This window comes from Colobus angolensis, unplaced genomic scaffold, assembly GCF_000951035.1.
Source record: "Colobus angolensis palliatus isolate OR3802 unplaced genomic scaffold, Cang.pa_1.0 Scaffold40, whole genome shotgun sequence".
In the NCBI taxonomy this organism is placed as follows: Eukaryota; Metazoa; Chordata; class Mammalia; order Primates; family Cercopithecidae; genus Colobus; species Colobus angolensis.
Window position 1 is genome coordinate 5,071,873 of NW_012117377.1, and position 22,151 is coordinate 5,094,023.

The 22,151-nt window shown below is 35.8% G+C and overlaps 1 protein-coding gene across 4 annotated transcripts in view; it reads right to left on the reverse strand.

The window, feature by feature from the left end:
• Positions 1-22,151, reverse strand: part of CEP170 (centrosomal protein 170kDa) — a 130,782-nt gene that overhangs the window by 29,707 nt on the left and 78,924 nt on the right. For 3 of the 4 annotated variants that reach the window (XM_011955707.1, XM_011955708.1, XM_011955706.1), the window contains 4 exons: positions 19,726-19,875; positions 16,319-16,445; positions 10,977-12,809; positions 2,653-2,887 (listed from right to left, as the gene is read on the reverse strand). In XM_011955707.1, coding sequence (XP_011811097.1) covers positions 2,653-2,887; positions 10,977-12,809; positions 16,319-16,445; positions 19,726-19,875 — 2,345 coding nt within the window. The remainder of the gene's footprint in view (positions 1-2,652; positions 2,888-10,976; positions 12,810-16,318; positions 16,446-19,725; positions 19,876-22,151) is intronic. The other variant, XM_011955709.1, reaches the window with a different exon arrangement.

Below are 22,151 nucleotides of genomic sequence, written 5' to 3' on the forward strand. Positions count from 1 at the left end.
ATGATCCACCCGTCTTGGCCTCCCAAAGTGCTGGGATTACAGGCTTGAGCCACCGCGCCCGGCCAGGTATATATTTTTTTAAGAAGCAGTGTTACTGCACACAGTATGGTGTGAACATAATTTTTATATGCACTAGGAAACAAAAAAAATTGTGTGACTTACTTTATTGAGATATTTGCCTTACTATAGTGGTCTGAAACCAAACCTGCACTATCTTTGAGGTGTTACTGTAGATAATCATCCAGTATAATTTTTTGGTTAAATATATTTCATTTGGTCATCTGTAAAGCTGGTATTATAGCTCTATTTACCCTAATATTCATGAAAGTCTGCATCATGTCTTATATTCCTATTAGATGGAAGTTAATATCTGTATTCATAACACAGAAACTGAGGCAGGAGCTAACAAAGCACATGCATCAGGGATACCTGAAAGAAACTTCCCCTCATCAAACTGAAGACCAAATATGCCATATCTCGCTTATATACTTTATATTCTAAATGGAGCTTGCTTTTGTGCTTTAAATTTAAATGCAGGTAAACAGTTACTATGTACAGATTAACAAAGTGCTGATCAAGTGAAATAGTCCTAAATTCTAAACAGAAAGAGTATGCTAAAGCATAAAACATTTTTATAATAAATTAAAACTATTATATTTTTCAAATAAAAGTGTCTTTACTACTCTTCAAATATTGCTCTTAGCACAGGAGTCTTTTAGGTGACAGTAGTAGTTCATGTAAATAAATAAAATTATTTCTCATATTCTACTTAGTTTGTGATTCACAGCCATTTGAAAATGAATTTTCTCACGCTAAGCAAACTTATCACTGCCCTACAGAAACATTACATATCAACATTTCCTTCCACATTTTGTATTTTTCCTTCTTCCTTCCACTACCCTCTTTTTTTCTCCATATAAAATAAAACCAAAAAACCCCACTTCTCTAGCTTTGAGATATATGTCTGGAAAGTATATGTTGAAAAATTAAAATCCCAAAGTCAAGTTTTATTAGCACAGTGCTACTGACAAACTAGAGGGATAAGGCATGAACATCACTGGAGGTTAAATAGCCTGGCCTTGAAGTCCCGCCATAGATAATAAAAAGTACACATTGATAATAGTAACACTATGCACACAGCAAAATAGAACCAAGTGAAAATACAGTGTATAACCCTTATTCCCTCTTCTGTTTGTATTACAACTATTTTTTTATTTGAGGGTAGGGAAGTGTATTTGGCTCAGAAGAAGGGATTTAGTCTTTCTAGTTTGGGGTAGAAGGAGCTCGAGAGAGGAGGCCTCCTGCCAGGAGGCATCTAGACATACAGGCACCACTGGATCTTGTATATGGACATCTTTTTCAAGGGAAGGGGAAAAAATTATGAGACAAGAGTAAGACATGTGGTTGCTAGCTGCGCCTGGAAGTACAAAAAATGTGTCAAGATGCTCTCACTACAAGCATTTTGTCGGCCCATAATGATCCATGGATGCCAAAGCACATATATGCCTTTCCTCTAACTAGAACAACTGGCTTAAAATGCTTCAGTAATTACTCTCCTAAAAAGCTATTTATATGTTAAAGCAAAAATGTTTTAAGCAGCACAATGAGATTAGAAAGGCATGTTTTCTCCAAGAATAAAAGCAATGACAAGTAAATAGTCTCTAAAAATAAAAAACTAAACATCAAACCAATGAGCCAGAAAAAACACAATTCACAGAAGTCAATGAAATAAAGAAAAAAAAGATGAACATTAAGATAGAGTAAAAGTTTGTTGTTTTTTAAAAGCATCTATGAAATATTATGTATAAACTCTTTAATAATGTTCTCAAGTATACAACTTGAAGATTAAGGTCTTAAAGACAGAAGTAAGCTTAGTATGTACACAGTGAAAATGTTTAGGTAACATATGGTATAGTGCAATAAAATTTAACATCTCACAAACTTTAAACAAAAAATCCTTATATTTTAAGTACTATAACATCTGCTTGAGTATAATCTCTCTTCAAAGTTCAGCCATAGTAAGTTATTAATAATAAGTTATTAATTAAAAATCATCTGCAGCATATAAATAAAAAATTTTATTTTTTGTACATAATCTAAATCTAAAAGTTACTATAAACATATTTATTTAATCTTCAAAATAATCATATTTTGTTTTACTAACTAAAGGGTTGAACTGACCATACTTAATGAGCTCATAAAAGTATGAGTGAAAATCTGCTTCCCCTAATTCTCTCCAGAGAGCATTAGCCACATCTCTAACAAGTATACTATTATATCTTTGGAAATTTAAAGGAAAGTAATCCATAAATTGCCTGCACAGTTCTTAATTATATAGATCTGATACTACCTCCCTTTCAAAGTTATACTTACTTATCACCATCTATAAAAGAAATTCTTAAAAAGGGAGGAGGGGGGAGAGAGAAAAGGTCAAAATAAATCAGTTCTACAATATGTTAGTGGCACAGGCATAGGAAAAAAAGGAAAAAAGTTGGATAGAGAGTAATACTACTGACTAAACAGAGTTCACAGTTATCTGTGGATTTCAGTTCTTAGACTATTAGTAAAAATGAAGTACAAGCTAAACTTTGTTACCAAGTTGTAATGTTCTTAGAAATGTTCAGTTCTTAAAGATAAGTTCTGAAAACCAACCTGGCTATCTCTTCTCGGTGAGCAGTCCAATCCCGGATGTAGTCTTCCTGCTCTTTAATCCGGTGCTTGAATGAAGAACTAGTAGGCATTGCTGATCCAGCGCTCTGCAAGCGAGTGGTTTTCAGGGCTGGAGAAGTACGTAGACGGGTATGTTTAGGGGAATTACGGTTTGATCCAAATTCATCTTCTGAGGTGGAAGCATAATCAGTGGGAAAGCGCCTCCATCTTGAATTTACTAAATTAGTTTAATTATTAAAAAAAGAATTATTATGTTATCATTTAAAGGAGGTAAAAGTCATGACTTCAAAACACCATGAAAGCGCACACGCAGCACAATTTTCAATAACTGACGTACACATACCTCACACAAACCATAAGTCTACTACTCCTTAGGGATAGAAACATTACACTTTGGTGAATTAAAAACAATGAAGAATCAAAAACATCGAAAGACCATGTTTTCCATAGTGTGGTGAATAAACATTCAGATGAAAAATTTCACTAATGACAAACAAGTAAGCAAGCTCTATCCATCGATGTTTAACTGGAACACTTTTCAATTGCAAATATTTCTTATTTGAGTGAAAATATGAATTTTTCAAAAAAAAAAGACAGTAACAACATCAACGACAACAAAAATAAAAACAAGGGAAAAGATTTCCTCATGCCACATGGACTTTCAACATGGAGATGGTAAAAACTCTCTTTTCCCGACACACAGATGTGCATAATTCCGGCTGTGGAAATTATGCCTTTATGGCAGAAAAAAAAAACATTACCTCTGTCATTCAACATCCTGTTACGCTATGGTTGGAAAAAATCTTTATACATGGTAAAAAACACAACAAAGCATCTTCAGTACAACTCTCTGCTGCTTTGACACTGAAAGCATATGGTGAAAATAGACAATGGCATAAAATCTACAAAAAGCAAAACTCTACAAGCTTTTGTCACAACCATTGACATTGAAGGCACAGGAGATACTGTGAAGAGTCACATTAAAGAAAGTGGCAATCACTTTCTTATTTACAGTTAGTAAAGACATTAAAAAAATGGTACTGCTGAAACACTTAAAAAATCAGAAGACGAAGCAGACACTTTACTACTGTTAATATGAGAATCAAACATACAAATAATTTGTGAAGCATAAATACAGGTAAAAAAGATAAATAAAGGCTAATTCCTGGTAAACTTTACAAGGGCAGGAACCATGTCTGTTTAATCCAATAATGTATATCTAGCACTTAGCTGAATGTTGGCTAGCAAATTTTTAACAAATATTTTGGAAAAAATGTAAGAATTCCTGGATATAAACACTTACTTTTCCGAAACCTAGTGAAAAGCATTAAATGTTATCGGCGTTTTAAAGTAATAAACCCTTAGCATCTTTTTCCTTTTCAATAGAAACTGATCCTAAGCTGCATAGAATCCAGAAGTTCCTCCACTCGAATTTTATGCCTTTTAAAGTCTTTTCCTCCAAAAAGTACATTTTTACCTGGGGATGATCTCTAAGGCTGAGCTTGCTCTCAGATAACACTGGCATATATTGCCACCAGAACTGGCTTTGAAACAGAGAACTCTATAATGAGGAATATGCCATAAATTAGAGCCTATCGATTTGTCCTTATTCACACCCCTATTTGGAGATCCTGATGTTTGGAACTAGATTCATTCATAGATACAAGAGAACGAACATATGCAGAAAGTTCATGGCTCTCTGTAAAAGTGTATGCAAATGCATATACTAGGTAATTAGTCATAGTTTTTTTGAGGAGCTTAAATATAATTTCTGATTTTAACACTGTAAGATAATTTATTAACATAGATAATATTTTTACCATGGTGATAATGTACTCATTTCTAGATATAAAAACTTCCATGAGTTGAAGTGATCCTGAGACTTGAAACCAATTTTAGGAAAAGTTTAGGAACAAGAGTAAAGAGGTTTAGAAAAAAATTAGAAATACGGCAGGCAAAATCAGAAATACTGTAAACAAATTTGTACTTTTCAAAAAAGCATTTCATTAAATGCTAAATGTGTGTTTATTTTGCCATCTTACAATAGCGTTCATAAGGAAGAGAAAAATCAATTGTTACATCAAATTTCCTGATTTTTGATTAGGCAACTGTGGTCACCATACATATGATTGGAAACTAGAGAGAAAAGCAATTAACAAAGAGCTTTAATAAACTGGAGAACATATGAAAACGTAAGTATGATAAAACTAAGACAGTTCATTTCGAGGTAACTTAGAAAGAATGGCATCGATGGCTGACTACATGAAAGCAGAATGAGAGACTGAGTGCCAAGTACTGTTAATATATGTTAAATGTCAGGTGACCACATATAAGTAGAGCCATGCTAGAATTAACTTTAAACAGTCTGAGCTTAGGATCAAAAAGCAATTACATTTTGAGGAAAAAGGTAAGAGAAAAACTTCCTTTTCACAAACTTTCCATCTCTTTTCATAGGCTGGTCTACCTGGAAGTCAGTAAGAATAGTAAAGCTACTAATAATATCTTTTAAAAGCAATCAGAGGCCGGGCGCGGGGGCTCATGCCTGTAATCCCAGCACTTTGGGACACTGAGGTGGGCGGATCACAAGGGCAGGCGGTCGGGACCCTCCTGGCCAACATGGCGAAACCCCATCTCTACTAAAAACACAGAAATTAGCCAGGCGTGGTGGTGCACGCCTGTAATCCCAGCTACACGGGAGGCTAAGGCAGGAGAATCACATGAACCCAGGAGTCAGAGGTTGCAGTAAGCTGAGATTGCACCACTGCACTCCGGCCTGGTGACAGAGCCAGACTCCGTCTCAAACACAAAAAGAAAAGCAATCAAAAGAATACAGCATATTTTAAAAAGTAAAAGGTAACATCTTTAGGTATGTTTTTTTAAAATTGAGGAGGCGGCCGGGCGCGGTGGCTCACGCCTGTAATCCCAACACTTTGGGAGGCCGAGACGGGCGGATCACGAGGTCAGGACGTCAAGACCATCCTGGCTAACACGATGAAACCCCGTCTCTACTAAAAGATACAAAAATCTAGCCGGGCGAGGTGGCGGGAGCCTGTAGTCCCAGCTACTGGGGAGGCCGAGGCAGGAGAATAGTATTAAACCCGGGAGGCGGAGCTTGCAGTGAGTGGACATCGCGCCACTGCACTCCAGCCTAAGCGACAGAGCAAGACTCCGTCTCAAAAAAAAAAAAAAAGGAATACAGCATATTTTAAAAAGTAAAAGGTAACATCTTTAGGTACGTTCTTTTAAAATTGAGGAGGAAACTGGATAAAATAATCAGCATATAGCATAGAAATAAAAATGTGATTAAAAATTATTAAGTAACTAAGAGCTCTCCTTGCCAGTGGAAAACACACCACACACGGTGTACTATGAAGAAAAGCTCCAGTTACTTCTGGACACACTGAGTCTGTGTAACAACGAACAGCAGAGCAGAGACTGAGTGAAACGATGGCTACTGGCGGAGAAGGAACTGGGAAAGGGAGTTCAATGCTAGGCCTTTTAACCTGTTATTTCTCAAAGAATTGATTTCAAAACTTTTTCTTTCTTAACATTTGCTTCCAAACTATAGCAGCTACCCAACTTTTTTTTCCCCTAAATTCCCTACCACCTGCTAATTAACACCAAAGAAACTTCAAGTTAAAATATTTTAAATTTTCCCCCATCTACTTATTTCATAGAATTTTGGAACAGAACGACCTTTGACATGAGTCTAAATTATTCCATTTACAGAGAAGAAACAGGTCCAGAGAGGTCTTACCTTGCTAAAATCAAAGTATAAGCCAGGTCTATGGACTCCCAGACTTCAAAACTAATTCTCTGAGATTCCAAGTGTTGTATACATTCTACACTTTTGTTTCCAGTAAGTTTTTTTTTTTGAGATGGAGTGTCCCTCTGTCACCTGGGCTGGAGGGCAATGGCGCCATGTCGGCTCACTGCAACCTCCGCCTCCCAGGTTCAAGCGATTCTCCTGCCCTCAGCCTCCAGAGTAGCTGGAATTATAGGCACCTGCCACCATGTCTGGCCAATTTTTGTATTGTTAGTAGGTTGGCCAGGTTGATCTCGAACTCCTGACCTCAGGTAAACCACCTGCCTCAGCCTCCCAAAGTCCTAGGATTACAGGCATGAGCTGCCGTGCCCAGCCAAGTTGTTTTAAAAAGACATCCTAAATTTCTCATGTAATGATAGTTTTTCTGATTTCTACCTGTGTTGAAGAAAAACATTCTTTCTCTTGAATTTTATTCAGCTTAAGTAACAATTTATAAAAATAAATTAGATTTTCTTAATTAGGCTCATTTGATGGGTTGATATTACTAAGGCATTTAAAGGTGTTTGAAACACCAATCTCTAAGAGACTTACTGGTTAGTAAAGGCCTAGACAGCATATACATTAAAATGAAAGTTCCAAGATAGGCTTGATTAAGCTTGTAGCTAGAGCTACAGCATTCATTACAAAATTTAGTTTTTAATTTAGGCAACATTCCCTCTTGTGTTGTAGTACCAAACTACTATATTCACTATAAAAACATACTATCATTTATGATGTCTAGAGAATTAAAAAGGAAAAAAAGTTGTTAGTATCATATTTCTGTGAATGTTCCAATTTCTTTGTTGGCATTAAAACGTGCAACTATAGATTTTGCAAACACTTCAGAAAACACACATTGCATCTTCATACTTTATCAGAATATTTTAGTGGAAAATTACCACAAACATGTTTTGCATGTATATTTATGGGCATGCAGCAATAAGATCAGTTGGGGAGAAAAACTGCTGACAATGCTCTGTTTTGTCCTTTGACCTGAAGAAAGAGTTAATTCAAGCCATGCATGTCCAACATTTAATTTCTACTGCCTATAAATTGTGAAGATTAGAATTGAGAAGGGACAGCAAACAGTCTAAAAAAATTTTAAGGATATTAACATAATGTTTTTATTTTCTAAAATGTGCACTTAAAACATAATGAAAACCAAGTGCTTTATTTTGATAATTCAAGGTCTTTAAATTTAAATATATCTTGCCAAAATAAATCTGGATATCTCAGTTACAACCTGATATCAAGAATCACTAAAGGAGGCTGGGCGCCTGTTAATCCCAGCACTTTGGGAGGCTGAGACAGGAGGACAGACCAGGCTAACCAATATGGTGAAACCTCATCTCTACTAAAAATACAAAAAATTAGCCAGGCATGGTGGCACACAGCCTGTAATCCCAGCTATTTGGGAGGTTGAGGCAGGAGAATCACTTGAATCCGGGAGGCAGAGGTTGCAGTGAGCCGAGATCATGCCATTACACTCCAGCCTGGGCAGCAAGAGCAAGACTCTGTCTCAAACAAACAAACAAACAAAAAATCATTGAAGGAATGTTTTGGGGAAAAAAAAACTAGTTTAACTCCTAGAAGCAAATTGCAAATTATATCAGAGAAACATACAGAACTCTTCTCTTAATGCTAAATCTGAGATTTCCAATCTTCTATTTTTATCACACACGTTTCTTTAAAAAAACTTTTTTTTTTTTTTTTTTAAATGGAGACAGGGTCTCACTTGTCCCAGGCTGGAATGCAGCAGTGTCATCACAGCTCACTGCAGCCTTCAACTCCTGGGCTCAAGTAATCCTCCAACTTTGCCCTCCCCTAAAATACTGGGATTACAGGCAGGAAACACTGTGCTGGCCTAAAACTATTTTAAAGACATCATCTAAAATATGGAATTGGAAACATTACAAAATTATTTTTACATATCCAATTGGGACAATATCAAAGGTGCTAGGTTCAGATTATTTCCAAAGTCTTTAAAGTTTATACCGTGCACAGCAACACTGATCAGTATGATTTAACATTCTTTTAAGTCATGTTTCAAAAGATAAAAATTTTCTTTTTTCCATTCAAAATAGTATAATTATCTTAAACGGAAATGTTATAATATCAAAGGTACCTAAATTAGCAAAATCAAACAGGTATGTTTGTTTGTTTGTTTGATGACCTTCTCCATACAGCTATTATAGTATGTTCACACTGAATGAAAGATCCTGGCTACTGTCCTAGATAAGATGTAATACTATAAATGGGTACCTGGAGAGAATCTGAATATACAATCCCAGATTACAATGCGGCTTTATGCTCATAAGGTGGAATAGAGAATATAAACTGGGTAAAACATCAGAATTGCAAAGATTTTAGTAAACAATACCAAAACCTTTATATTGTATATTGACCTTGCATATACTCCTGATAATAATCCAGTAGATTCCAGCTGTCTTCTGGAAGCCTGCATACAAGTAAACACTCAAACTATTTCTTAGAGCTAGAATAAATACGGCAGAACAACAACAGGCTGGGGGTTAAAAGCCTTTGATTCTCATTCCGCCCCTGCCACAGCCATGTGCCCAGGGCAGGTTATTTCCTCTCTTGACCTCAGTTCCCTTAAGGGAATAACCCTTCTAACTCTTAAATGCCATGATTCTTATTATTTAATATACTGCTAGTAAGTATGAAAAGACCAAAATCATATACTTCAATTTGTCCTAGGGAATTTCATATACAATTCAAGGTTCTTTTGGACATAGAAAACTGAGTATTTATCAAGTTCTGTATTCAAAGAAGCAGAAAATGAAATGTAGCTTTATATACAGCATCTTACAGTTGTTTCTTAGACTTGCTGAAGTCATCATATTTAGCTTGGCTCTCAAGCCTTATCCTAAATATCAAGGAATAAAACCACATCATGTGTTAAGAGGTACTCCAAGCTACCTGGTAACAGAAATTATGTTAAGACAGGAAAATACACACATATCTTAATGGAGATGAGGTGATAAAACACGGAGTATAGCAGAAGAAATTTCTTCAGGAAATGCAGCAGAGATGAAATGTGAATTGAAGAAGTAGAACCATAAGCAACAACAGAATGAAAAAAAAAACAACAAAATAGTTAGTTTTAAAATATTTGGCAATAAATTTATGAACCACCAACCAAAGCTTCAAGTGTGCAAATGAGGACTGGGGTAATAAGGAAAATGTTGTCTAATTTTTTTTTGGAATCATGATTATATGTTATCCGGCTTCAGCCTACATCTATTTCTACCATAGACAGTGACCATCATTACCAAACCCACTGACTAGCAAAGAGAGAGACAGGTGAATGGAGTGGAGGAAAGCAGCAGTGAAAAGAGGAAGAAAAGTGAAAAAAGTATCATATGCAAAGTACCGTTCCTTTAGGGTCTTGTAGGATATAGTGTGGTAGATGTAAACCAATCAAAAATAAAAAGATGAAATTTCGTATCAACTTCCCCTCCACGTTTAACTCAAGACTTAGGGCTCACTGAGATGTCTGCCTACTGAAAATAATCACACATCTGCAAGCCTGTTATAACAGCTGGCCTCCCACACTGGCCTTTGCAGGCACGCCCACACAGGAGGCTCATTATGAAGTAATGAGAACACGCTTGCAGGATACAAACAAATATCCACCTCATGACTCTTTGGTCACACATGTCTCTCAAAGGCTTCAGCTCTGAACACAAAGTACGTAAGCAAACAAATATAACAACATCAGTTAAATTCTGGTGGAGAGTAAGTAGTTTTTGTAGTTATCATATTCAGAGTTAAACAATGTAACAGCACTTTGTGAGATAATGCTCATAACCAGTTAAATTTCTACAGCCCAGTTTGGCCAATATATGCTGAGTGATTCCCCATGAATCCATCTTCTTCCACTGAAATAAATTAAAGGTTAGTTTTCACCTGCTCCAACTATAAACAGATTTAACTTTAAAAAGTATAGGTAAACTATGTGAGACATTTCAAAATAGGTAGGGAAAAAACAGAACAAAACATTGATTATTTAACTCTGAAAGGAGTAATAAAGCATATGCTGCTTTTCTTCAAGTTCTTAAGGGCTTTGAATTATGTGAGGATATTTAAAGGTTAAACACACGCTTTTAGAAGCACAATGTTAATTCCTATACTTTAAACCAGATAATGCCAGACAATCTAATTTTGACACACACACACATCCAAATATATCACCAACTAGAAAATTAAAACTCCTAAATCAGCTGAATGAATTCCTAATTTTGAAATCACTATTTTGTCCCGGGACTTTAATTGGAAGTATATATAACTTCTGACTTTTCCATTTACTATGCTAGATAAAACTATTTTATAGAACCGCCCCTGCCACCTCATATATCATAACTTTTGTTTTGAATGAGTATCTTACGAAGACAACTAGACACTTAATTTTTTTTTTTAAAAAAAGGAACCCCAAAATATACAACATGCTAATGCTATGAGAAATCTGGATCCAATTTACCTGAAGCAGAGCCATGAGCTGAGGTCATACTTTTGACCTTGGAGTCTGAGAGTCGAGAGATACTGTTAGCTCTAATTCTAGGAGAAAATTTATCTGATGGTACTAATCTGGCTCCACTTCTAATGATGGCTTCTGCGGTCCTCGAGGAGGCACTACTTCTAGAAATTGTTGCTTCAGAGTCACTACGAGCTGACAGTGAGCCAAGTCGTGTTCTACGAGGCTGAGCCAATAAATCAATCCGAGAGATGTTACGCCTTCCTGTGGGAGGTTTTGATGTAGAACTTGTTGTGGATACTTCAGAAGCAACAGATGCTTTGTCAGCATCGGCAAGTTCACTGTCTGAAGCTTCACCAAGTCGTGCTCTGCGCAAGAGGGAAGTCCTGGTAGGTCGTGGCCTTGGAAGGGTGGTCGATTTACTGGATGAACCAGATACTATCGGAGAAGTCTTAGATTTCGTTACTTTACTTCCTTCCAGTTTGGAATGTACATGCTCATCAGCTGAGGTAAGTGGAGTCCGTCCATGAGGTTTACAAGAGTAAGTTTCTTGATCAGATGACATAATATCAGAGATGGCAGAATGAGGTACACTAGAGGTTTGATCATCATCGGTTAAGTCTACCGAAGGCTGTCTTATTCTCCCACTGGATTGAACAAATTTACGACCATCTGCTCTTGAACCCACATCTGTGGAACGACTTTTTGTTTTCTTTTCCATTTTTTCCCTAGTACCTGAAGATGATGATTTTGTAACATCTTTGGAAGGAGAACCTGTGGAACACCTATCTTTATAGAGGCTAGTGAAACTCTTTCGCTTTTGGGTTGATTTTCTTTCAGTTTCTCCAGTAACCAGACTGATTGTACTAGCTGTATCTACATCAGATTCTGGTGAAATAGAATTGTCTCTATTATAACTGGGAGTATCTGGTCCTTCATCAGTTTTATTATCTTCACGTAGTTTAGCTTCTAGAAAAGCCATGACTGCTTCTGTGTCTTTTAGAATAAGGGTTGTGTCCATACTAGAATCAGGATCTAAAGACTCACTTCTTTCTCGTATTCTACTTGCAGATGTTAATGCTAAAGAAGAAGGAGTAGAGGAAGTCTGTTTATTTATATGTGGAATAAGTTCTATGGGTATGTTTGGGCTGGGTTTTTCTATAGTGAAGCTCCCTTGTCGCACTAATGACTTGGAGGATTCCTTCTTGTCTCCTCCCTTTGGAGTCTGACTTTTCAGAATTTCCTCAGCTTTTCTTCTCTTGCTCTCACTTTGTGCCACTCTGTCTCCTTTGCTTGTAGAATATCCTGAATTTTTTTCTGAAGGTTGTGATTCTTGTTTAAAAGGTTCCTCCCTACATTTATCTGTCTGACCTGAAACATTTTTGGAAGACAATTTAGTAGGTGTCCACTGAGCCTCCTCCCTTTGTTCCTGTTGTTGAAGTTTTGCTAATGTTTGCTTTACCAAAGAAGTTTCCTTATCAGTTTCATTTTTCTCCTTTCCAGGAGCAGAGCTGCCTAAGTGAAGTAGGGTTTTATTATCTCCACCAGTTTTGAGAGTCTCTCCATTTACTGCCCTGTTCATTTTACTCAACGGTCTGTCGGCATCTTGTTTATCTTTCTGGTATACCTGTGTAGGTGCTTCTTTCTCCTGAAGTTCTGTGTCTTGTTTTTCTCCTATTTCTGACCTCTGTGTTATAACCTTTGCTCTGTGGCTCTCAAGAGACTTTTCTTCATTTGGAAGCTGGGGAAGAGTTCGTCTCCTTCTCTCTCCCTGGCTAGCCAAGGAAGTTGCAGAGCCAGTACTTCTCACTGTCATGCCAGACTCACTGATCTCTGTCTCTATAAAATAAAAACCACAAAGAGGGAACTGATTAAGACAAAAAAATAAAAATAAAAATAAAAGGAGCACCCTACAGTTGTCTGTCAGTATCCACGGAGACTGGTTCCATACCCTTTCTTCTGCCAGGATACCAAATTCCAAGGATGCTTCAGTACCTTATATAAAGTGATGTAGTATTTGTATGTAACGTACTCACACCCTCCCATATATTTTAAATCATGTCTAGATTACTTCTCATACCTACTACAATGTAAAAGCTATGTAAATAGTTGTTAATACTGTATTGCTTAGTGAATAAGTACAAAAAATAAAGTCTATACACGTTCGGTGGGGATGCAATCATTTCTTTTTCCCTCTCAAGTATTTTCAGTCCTCAGGTGAATTCACAGATGCAAAACTCACTAATAGAAAACCTATGGGTGCAGAGGGCCAGCTATACTACATTACATTTTGAGATGTAATTAAAAATGACTTAGCCTAAAAAACAAGTGAGCCAGCATTGTGACTAAGTAGTTTAAAAAGTAAGTACAATTTCAAGCTGCACAAATAAGCAATTCCTAGAGGAGTCAGGAAGGCCAATTGTATGAGATGAAAATTAGAGTCATCTGATCATTTTTCTCCTTTCATATATTTCATTTTGTTTATTAATTGACAAAAATTATATATCTTTGTGGTGTATAACATAGTGTTTGGATGCATGTATACCATTATGGAATGGCTAAGTCAGGGTAATTAACATATCTATTACCTCACATACTTCTCCTTTTTGTGGTGAGAACATTTAAGATCTACTTTCAGCTATTTCAAATATACAATGCATTGTTACTAACTACAGTCATAATGGTATATAAGGGTCATCTGATCTTAACCCTGAATATATTGCTCTTCTTTCCTCTTAATGTGTTTTACAGAAGGAAAGTTCACTGCGTTCATTCCCGCTTTTGTAACCTTCCATCCTTCAGGTTTGCTCAAAAAGCCAGAATCTAACCATTGTAGATTTATACAGAGAATGTCAAATAAACATTGCTTATTTTTTCTATATTTTAAACTACACAGTAGAGAAGAACAAAATATATAGTTTTTAAAAAGTATTATCTACTTCAAAGAACGACACTTTTGGATTTCCTAAGTAAAATGAAAAACACAGAGCTTCAACAACATTTCAAAAAAATCTATAGCTGATTAAAAGAATTTAAAAAATTTTAAGTATGAAATAGCAGAATTTTCATAGTCAGGACATAGCAAAATTTTATAAATTGAGGAAGTTTTAAATTATAGTCTTCTGGTTATTAATGCCACATATGGAAATACAAAATCCCTTTCTTTTTTTTCAAGTAGAAGCCGATGAGAAAATATACATTTTGATTTTTCCACGAGAGAATTTGAGAATATTTAAGGATCTTCCTAACTGTTAAAAATGGAATGTATTTCTGAGAAAAGGGAGACATCTTTTTAGGGAAATATAAATTAACATATAAAGCTTTCTAATCCTTTAGGGATAAATGGAGAAAAGATACTAGATACAGCTTCTGTGGGTCCTTTTTTCCTCTTTATAATCCTAAAAGTTCAGCATTTAAATATCGTATCAATACAATGGTTATGATGGAGGAAAATCCTTACTGAACTGATAGATTTAACTTTAATTTAGTCATTAATCATGTTATATCTTGTTTTGTTTTTTCTCTCACATGTCTTATCTCCTTAGTACCAACTGAAGCATCTAGAATGTAATGGCTACTTTACCCTTTTGTATTTTTCTAGTATTTCTCATACTGCCCCCTCCTCATATACATTCAATATGTTTAACAAAAACATTTTATGATGTAAGTGGATTTATCAAGCTTATGTAAATAAGTTCATTTAAATATGATGAATAGAAATGAGATCATGAAAGCTAAGTGGTCTATTATTTTTTATAACTAGGGCAGAACTTTGCTTTTCACAGATAATAATTCTATAACAGATTCTTTGGTAAATTTATCCAGCCTTCTGTCTGGTTTCTGTTTCCTACATACAGGGTATATGAACCAAATGACTCTGTTCCCTCAAAAGAATTTTTGGTAATACTATCAATAACTTCTAGATTCTAATATAAATAAATGATGTAGCTTTTCTAGTACACTGCTATGTAGCTTCCTCAAATATTTCTAATACTTACAAAATTCTTAAAACAGATTTTTGGGGTGCCACAAGCCTGAGACAAAACAAATTTCCATTTGCAACCAGAACGACATTAAGAAAACAGATAAAAACCACATACAAAAATCTCATCGAGGGTCTTTTTGTTTTTTAACTATAAATGGGTATTTATTTTTCAACTTGGATACGTTTTTTATTTTGATTTTTTATTGTAAGTTGACACTGTATATTTGTATATGTTTATGGTGTATAAAATGTTGACCATAAATACAATGTGAAATAATTAAATCAAGCTACTTAGCATATTCATCACCTCAAAGAGTAAACATTTTTTGTGATGAGAACATCTAAAAGGTACAATACTACATTATTAACTATATTCACCATGCTGTGCAGTAGACCTCAGGAAAAAAACAAGCTTCTTCCTCCTGTCTAGCTGAGATTTTGTACCTTTTGACCACCATCTCCTTATCCCCCTTTCAGGGTCTTAACTAATGAACAAAATGTAATAATGAAATCCTTGAAGGCAAACAATTTCATTTTGTTTAAATAAATTTCATTTTGTTTGTAATAAAAATCATACTACATAGATTTGTAAGATTATTAATTTCTTTTTCATTAAATGTATCACATGAAGTAGGCACTCAATAAATATCTGTTGTATTTATGAATGAAATCATTTAGACCTGTCTTCAACTTATTTTTAAATTTTAACTTATATATACAATATTTATATGCTTCATCTACATATGTAATATATATACACACATATATATTATGCTTCATCTACAAATTATTTCCTTATCTTCAGTTAAGATTATACTTTAATGAGAGCTGCATCATTAGTCAAAATCATATCTTAAGATATCAGCATATCAGAAAGAGTAGGAAGAATTTTTATTTAAAAGTAAAAACAAAATTTAAAAACCATTCTTATTTTCAACAGCAGAAATTTACAACTAAAAGGAAAAGTGCCTTGGAATGAACTATTAAATCCAAGCTGGTGTCTGTTCACCTGTCCTTAGGAAGTCTCAACTTATGAAGTCCACAGAATTTCTCAAAAAAACAGTTTTATCACTTTGAATTTGTCCCCTGCTTAATATACCTCAAACTATACAATATTTAATAAAAATCAGTGTTTTACTTATAAAATAAATTCATATATCAGCATGAGAATATGTGAATATGTTTATTTAGGTTTAACTTACTTCTTACTATATAGATTTGGCTTGTTTTTATAAAAACAACTGATATATGATTCGCAAAAAACAGAAGGAAAGAGTAAGAGAAAGAGAGAGAAATGGCAAAAGAGAAGAAAAAAGGGATAAAGAATGAAAGGGAGGAAGAATGAGAGAGAGAGAAAGAATACCATTCTCTAAAGGAAGAGGTGTAGAAAATTCCATTATCCTTTCTTCTTGATCATGCCTTGTATGATTGGCAGCCAAACTAGCCCACTGTGAAACCCAACGTTTGCTTCCAGATGAAGATGTGCCTTCCTAAAAGAGAAAAATCAGAAAACGGAATCATGCAGCCTGGTCATATCTGAGTCTCATGAAAGACAATTTCATTTAGTCACAATAACTTGTCATACAAACCCATAAGTAAACCTCACTTTGCTATATTATCATTTATTACATTTTCTCTTACATAAAATAAAAATTCTCTGGAAAATAAAGATTTTCTCTGAAAACAAACTATGTTACTACATGAAACTATGTTTTGTGAAATTCTCAATGAAAAATCCCTAGACAAGCCAAGGCTTCATATGAAAACTGTAATGACAACTAGGGAGTGGAAAGCTATGACAGAAACTTTATTTTGAACTAGTCAAAACAAATATTTCATTGAAAGTGTCAGATTTGGGCCAGGCATGGTGGCTGATGCCTGTAATCCGAGTACTTTGGGAGGCTGAGGTGGGCAGATAACGAGGTCAGGAAATTGAGACCATCCTAGACAATGTGGTGAAACCCTGTCTCTACTAAAAACACAAAAATTAGTTGGGCATGGTGGTGCATGCCTGTAATCCCAGTTACTTGGGAGGCTGAGGCAGGTGAATGGCGTGAACCCAGGAGGTGGAGGTTGCAGTGAGCTGAGATCGCACCACTGCACTCCAGCCTGGCAACAGAGCGAGACTTTGTCTCAAAAAGAAAAAAAAAAGTGCCAGGTTGAACAGATTAATAATGACAAGCTAAACACTGAAGAAGTGAAGACTTCAAATAGATAAATCACTACATGATTTCAAGAATAGTATGTAAGAATATTAAGTATAGGCCAGGTATGGTTGCTCATGCCTGTAATCCCAGCATTTTGGCAGGCCAAGGCAGGTGGACCACCTGAGGTCAGGAGTTCAAGACCATCCTGGCCAACATGGTGAAACCCTGTCTCTACTAAAAACACAAAAATTAGCCGGGTGTGGTGGCATGCACCTGTAGTCCCAGCTACTTGTGAGGGTGAGGCAGGGGAATCTCGTGAATCCAGGAGGCGGAGGTTGCAGTGAGCTGAGATTGTCGCTGTACTCCAGCCTGGGTGACAGAGCGAGACTCTGCCTCAAAGAAAAAAAAAAAAAAGAAGAATAGTAAGTATAGAGAATGACACACATACAGTGAAGCCTCCTAAGGATACCAAAACCTGCTGCATCCTTAATCCCATCCAAGGTTTTCTGTTACCTGCCCACATTTCTGAGTAGTGAAGGTGGTACCAGAGCCATGTGGACCATGCTAAGAATATCAACAGTATGAGTGTCACTGACACACGCTTATGTAAAACCATTCTGTGAAGTGTTCTAAATGGCCTGTTAGGTAATTCCTACAGAAGAACCTACTAGGGCTATAGCTTTTGCTTGGCAGGGGTTCAGGGAATAGAGAAGAGAGAAGAGAGTCTATTTAAATTCACATTTACCAAAACCATTCCTGGGTTACTCAGAATGGCAACACAGTGCCTCAAATAACTATCACCTGCTTTCAATAAGTAAATTAAACATCTCATAAAACAGAAACCAGAATTAAAATTCTCCCAATCATGGGGAAATAATGAGCACTAAAATACAGTAATTGCTTTGACAGTTTTCAGGAAGTAGACCATATAAAGAAACAATTTTAACATTAATAAACAAACATATAGGTCTATTTACCTGTATGTAAAAAACAAATCTTATTTATACTTCATACAAATGTAACATTTTATTTATATTTTCTTTATTTATACCTTAAGATTTTCTTATTCTATATTTAATTTTTTCTTTTATTTTCCATTTTATATTAATTTATATTTGTATGTTACCAATTAGCTTATTTCCTGAGAGACACTATAGCATGAGTGAGAGAATGAAAGCTTCCATTGAATGCTAGCTCTTATTATCTGAGTAAATAATAATTAATACTTCTGCCTTAGATACTTTTTTTTACATTTCTTTTTGACACATCAATGTGGTATGAAATTCTTTTTTGTTTTTTTTTTGAGATGGTGTCTTGCTCTGTCGCCCAGGCTGGAGTATAGTGGCCTGATCTCAGCTCACTGCAAACTCCGCCTCCCGGGTTTCCGCCATTCTCCTGCCTCAGCCTCCCAAGTAGCTGGGACTACAGGCGCCGTCACCTCGCCCAGCTGGTTTTTTTGTATTTTTTTTTAAGTAGAGACGGGGTTTCACCGTGTTAGCCAGGATGGTCTCGATCTCCTGACCTCGTGATCCGCCCGTCTCGGCCTCCCAAAGTGCTGGGATTACAGGCTTGAGCCACCGCACCCGGCTGTATGAAATTCTAATATCATTTCTGATAAAGGTAAAAAACATTTGTTAAGTGCATAAATCTCAGGCAAGTACTACGCTGGATGCTTTATATACTTCATTAAATTCTCTATAAACAGATTTTATCGAAAATACCATTTGTGTAGATGAGAAAACAGAAGATAAGGGAGAAGTGACTGATTCAAAAGCTCTGAGCTAAAAGTGGCAGCTCTGGGTCAGATCTTTCTAGCTCTACTATACATACTGACTCTGTAATTATCGTAACCAAGCCATCCTTAATTAATTTCATATTATTCTAATTATATCCTGGGCTGTACTGTATTTGCAGTTACTGAGGTATATAAATTGTATCTATTAGGCAGTGCCCCGTGCATGTTTCCTGGTATGATATACAGGAAACATATACTTCCAAGAAAGCATAAGCAGCATATGTTTCTTGTTTTATCTCATAATGCCACTCAGAACCATGAGCATATAGCTCATTAACTCCTTATTGAAACATAGTATTTTCCTCATTGACAAAAGAATATTTTTAAAACTTAATAAAAATTAAAGTTGAATTACTATAAAATTACTTTAGGCATTCATTAGAAAATAAATTTGTAAAAATTTAGTTTCTAGAAGCATTTCATAAGGATATACATTAATTGCTTAAAATAATGTAATTTACAAATGATAAGAATTCAGGCTGGGTGTGGTGGCTCACGCCTGTAATCCTCACAATTTGGGAGGCTGAGGTGGGTGGATCACTTGAGGTCAGGAGTTCGAGACTAGCCTGACCAACATGGTGAAACCCTGTCTCTACCAGAAATACGTAATTAGCCGCACATGGCAGTGCACATCTGTAATCACAGCTACTTGGGAGGCTGAAGCAGGAGAATCACTTGAACTCAGACGGCAGATGTTGCAGTGAGCCAAAATCGTGCCATTGTACTGCAGCCTGGGCAACAGAGTAAAACTCCGTCTTGGACCAAAAAAAAAAAAAAAAAGAATTTATACTTTATGTATACAAATAGGTACACAGAAGAGATGTATACCTCTGAGTGGTGAAATCCAGATGTAGTTAGTGGTTTTCTTTCTTCCATTACTGCTGCAGCAGAACTGAGAGCCCAATCTTTTATTAGATCTTTATGTTTTTCATTGATAATAGGCCTATTATAGTCCTGATTGTCATCTACTCCAAACACCTAGAGGGAAAAATTATTTTATAAATGAAAATGAAAAGTCTGAGCACAAGATTAATATGTGAATAACATAATTAACTTCAGAGGCAAATAAAAATATTCTAATTAATTTTAATAGTTAATTTCAAAACTAAGGAAAACTTCTTGAATGACAGTAACAGCTAATTGTGATAGCTGGAAAGGAAAGCAGGGAGATGCAGCTTATGTGAAAGTAATTATCCTTTTTTCTTTTAGACAGAGTTTCACTCTTGTTGCCCAGGCTGGAGTACAATGGCCTGATCTTGGCTCACTGCAAACTCCGCCTCCAGGGTTCAAGGGATTCTCCTGTCCCAGCCTCCCAAGTAGCTGGGATTACAGGCATGCACCACCACACTTGGCTAATTTTGTATTTTTAGTAAAGACAAGGTTTTTCCATGTTGGTCAAGCTGGTCTCAAACTCCCAACCTCAGGTGATCCGCCCATCTTGGCCTCCCAAACTGCTGGGATTACAGGCGTGAACCAATGAGCCCGGCTGAAAGTAACTATCCTTTTTTTAACATTTAGCAAATATCCTGTTTGATTAAAAAAAAAGAAATATTCAAGACATATTTTACTTGTTAAAAGATGTAATACGCTGGGCGCGGTGGCACACACCTGTAATCCCAGCATTTTGGGAGGCTGAGGTGAGCAGATCACTTGAGGTCAGGAGTTCCAGACCAGCCTGGCCAACATGGTGAAATCCTGTTTCTACTAAAAATACAACAATTAACTGGGCGTGGTGCCACGTGCCTGTAGTCCCAGCTACTTGGGAGGCTGAGGCAAGAAAATAGCTTGAACCCAGGAGGCGGAGGTTACAGTGAGCTGAGATCAGGCCAAGGCATTCCAGCCTGGGTGAAAAAGTGAGACCCTGTTTAAAAAAAAAAAAAAAGATGTAATAATGTTGTTAAACACTACAATAATGCAAAGAGTTAGAAAAAAGAGTATCTCTTCCGTTTCTTTTCAGCTTCTTTGCTCTATTATTTTTGTGACACCTGTTGGAAAACTATGAACATGTGGCTCATTTTATCTGTTCCTTCCCCATCAAATGTTTACCATTTAAGTATCTGAGTTACAGTTACACATATAATTTTCTAAGATGCCATTTTATTATATAATTGCAACATAGTGGATAGCATAATTTTCAAATTGTATTTGCCTAACAATCACTTAAAGACCTTTGTTTGAAATGCAGATTCCAGGCTTATTCAAGATTAACTGTTTCAAAAAGCAAGTTGTCAATGTCCAACACTTTTGAAAAGTTCTAAATACAAAGACAAACAATGGCGTGCTTTTCTTTTATGGGCAGGACCTGAGTCTTACTCATTTTCTGGCACATAATAGGCCCTGGATGTCGCAGAACAGATTGGAAAAATTTTAGGCATATAAATTTTAACATTCTATTCTGCTATTAAATCTCCACTTTGTTCCCAATTTTTATTCTTTATAGTTATTGTTTGTGGCTCTGATTATTACAATCTAGAAAAATATCATGTGTTTGAATGAGCAATTTGCAGACAGGATCTTTAGGATATAACCAGAGAGCCTTCATTTTCTATAAGGAGAAACTACCTCAGGCTCAACTATTTTCTGACATGAAGTTTTAATGGTCTTACAGTACAGCTATCTGACAAGCTCTGAAGTTCACTTTTAGTGAAACAGATATCAGACTTTCTCATTCATTAAAACTTGAAAATTTTACCACTAGATGGCCTTCTTACTTAATTGTCAAGAATTATGATTTAATATTCCTTGAACTCCTCAATATTTAAATTATCTTTGCTTTAGGAGCAAATTATATATTATTTTAAATCAAATATGAATTTTAATACATGGAAGCACAGTGTACACAAGGGAAAAAACAAAAACTGCTTAGTTTTGCTTAACATTAGGGTGAAGTTTAACAGCAGTGAAAAAACCAGAGCATAACCTGTGTCCTCTACCTTTATCCCCCACGTGCACAGAAAGCAAATTATAGCTATTCAAGTTATTTCTGTCCGTCTTTAAAAATGTTAATCATTCCTAACTCAAGTCATTGAACTCCAATTTTACTGGTTTATTTCCTTATTTTATAATTACTAACAAAGATCTAACTCAAGTTTGAAAGTAAAAATAACTACACAAGTACTTGCATTTTGGCATCTCTTTGACATGTAATTTAGAAATTACCTTGAGGCCGGGCGCGGTGGCTCAAGCCTGTAATCCCAGCACTTTGGGAGGCCGAGACGGGTGGATCACGAGGTCAGGAGATCGAGACCATCCTG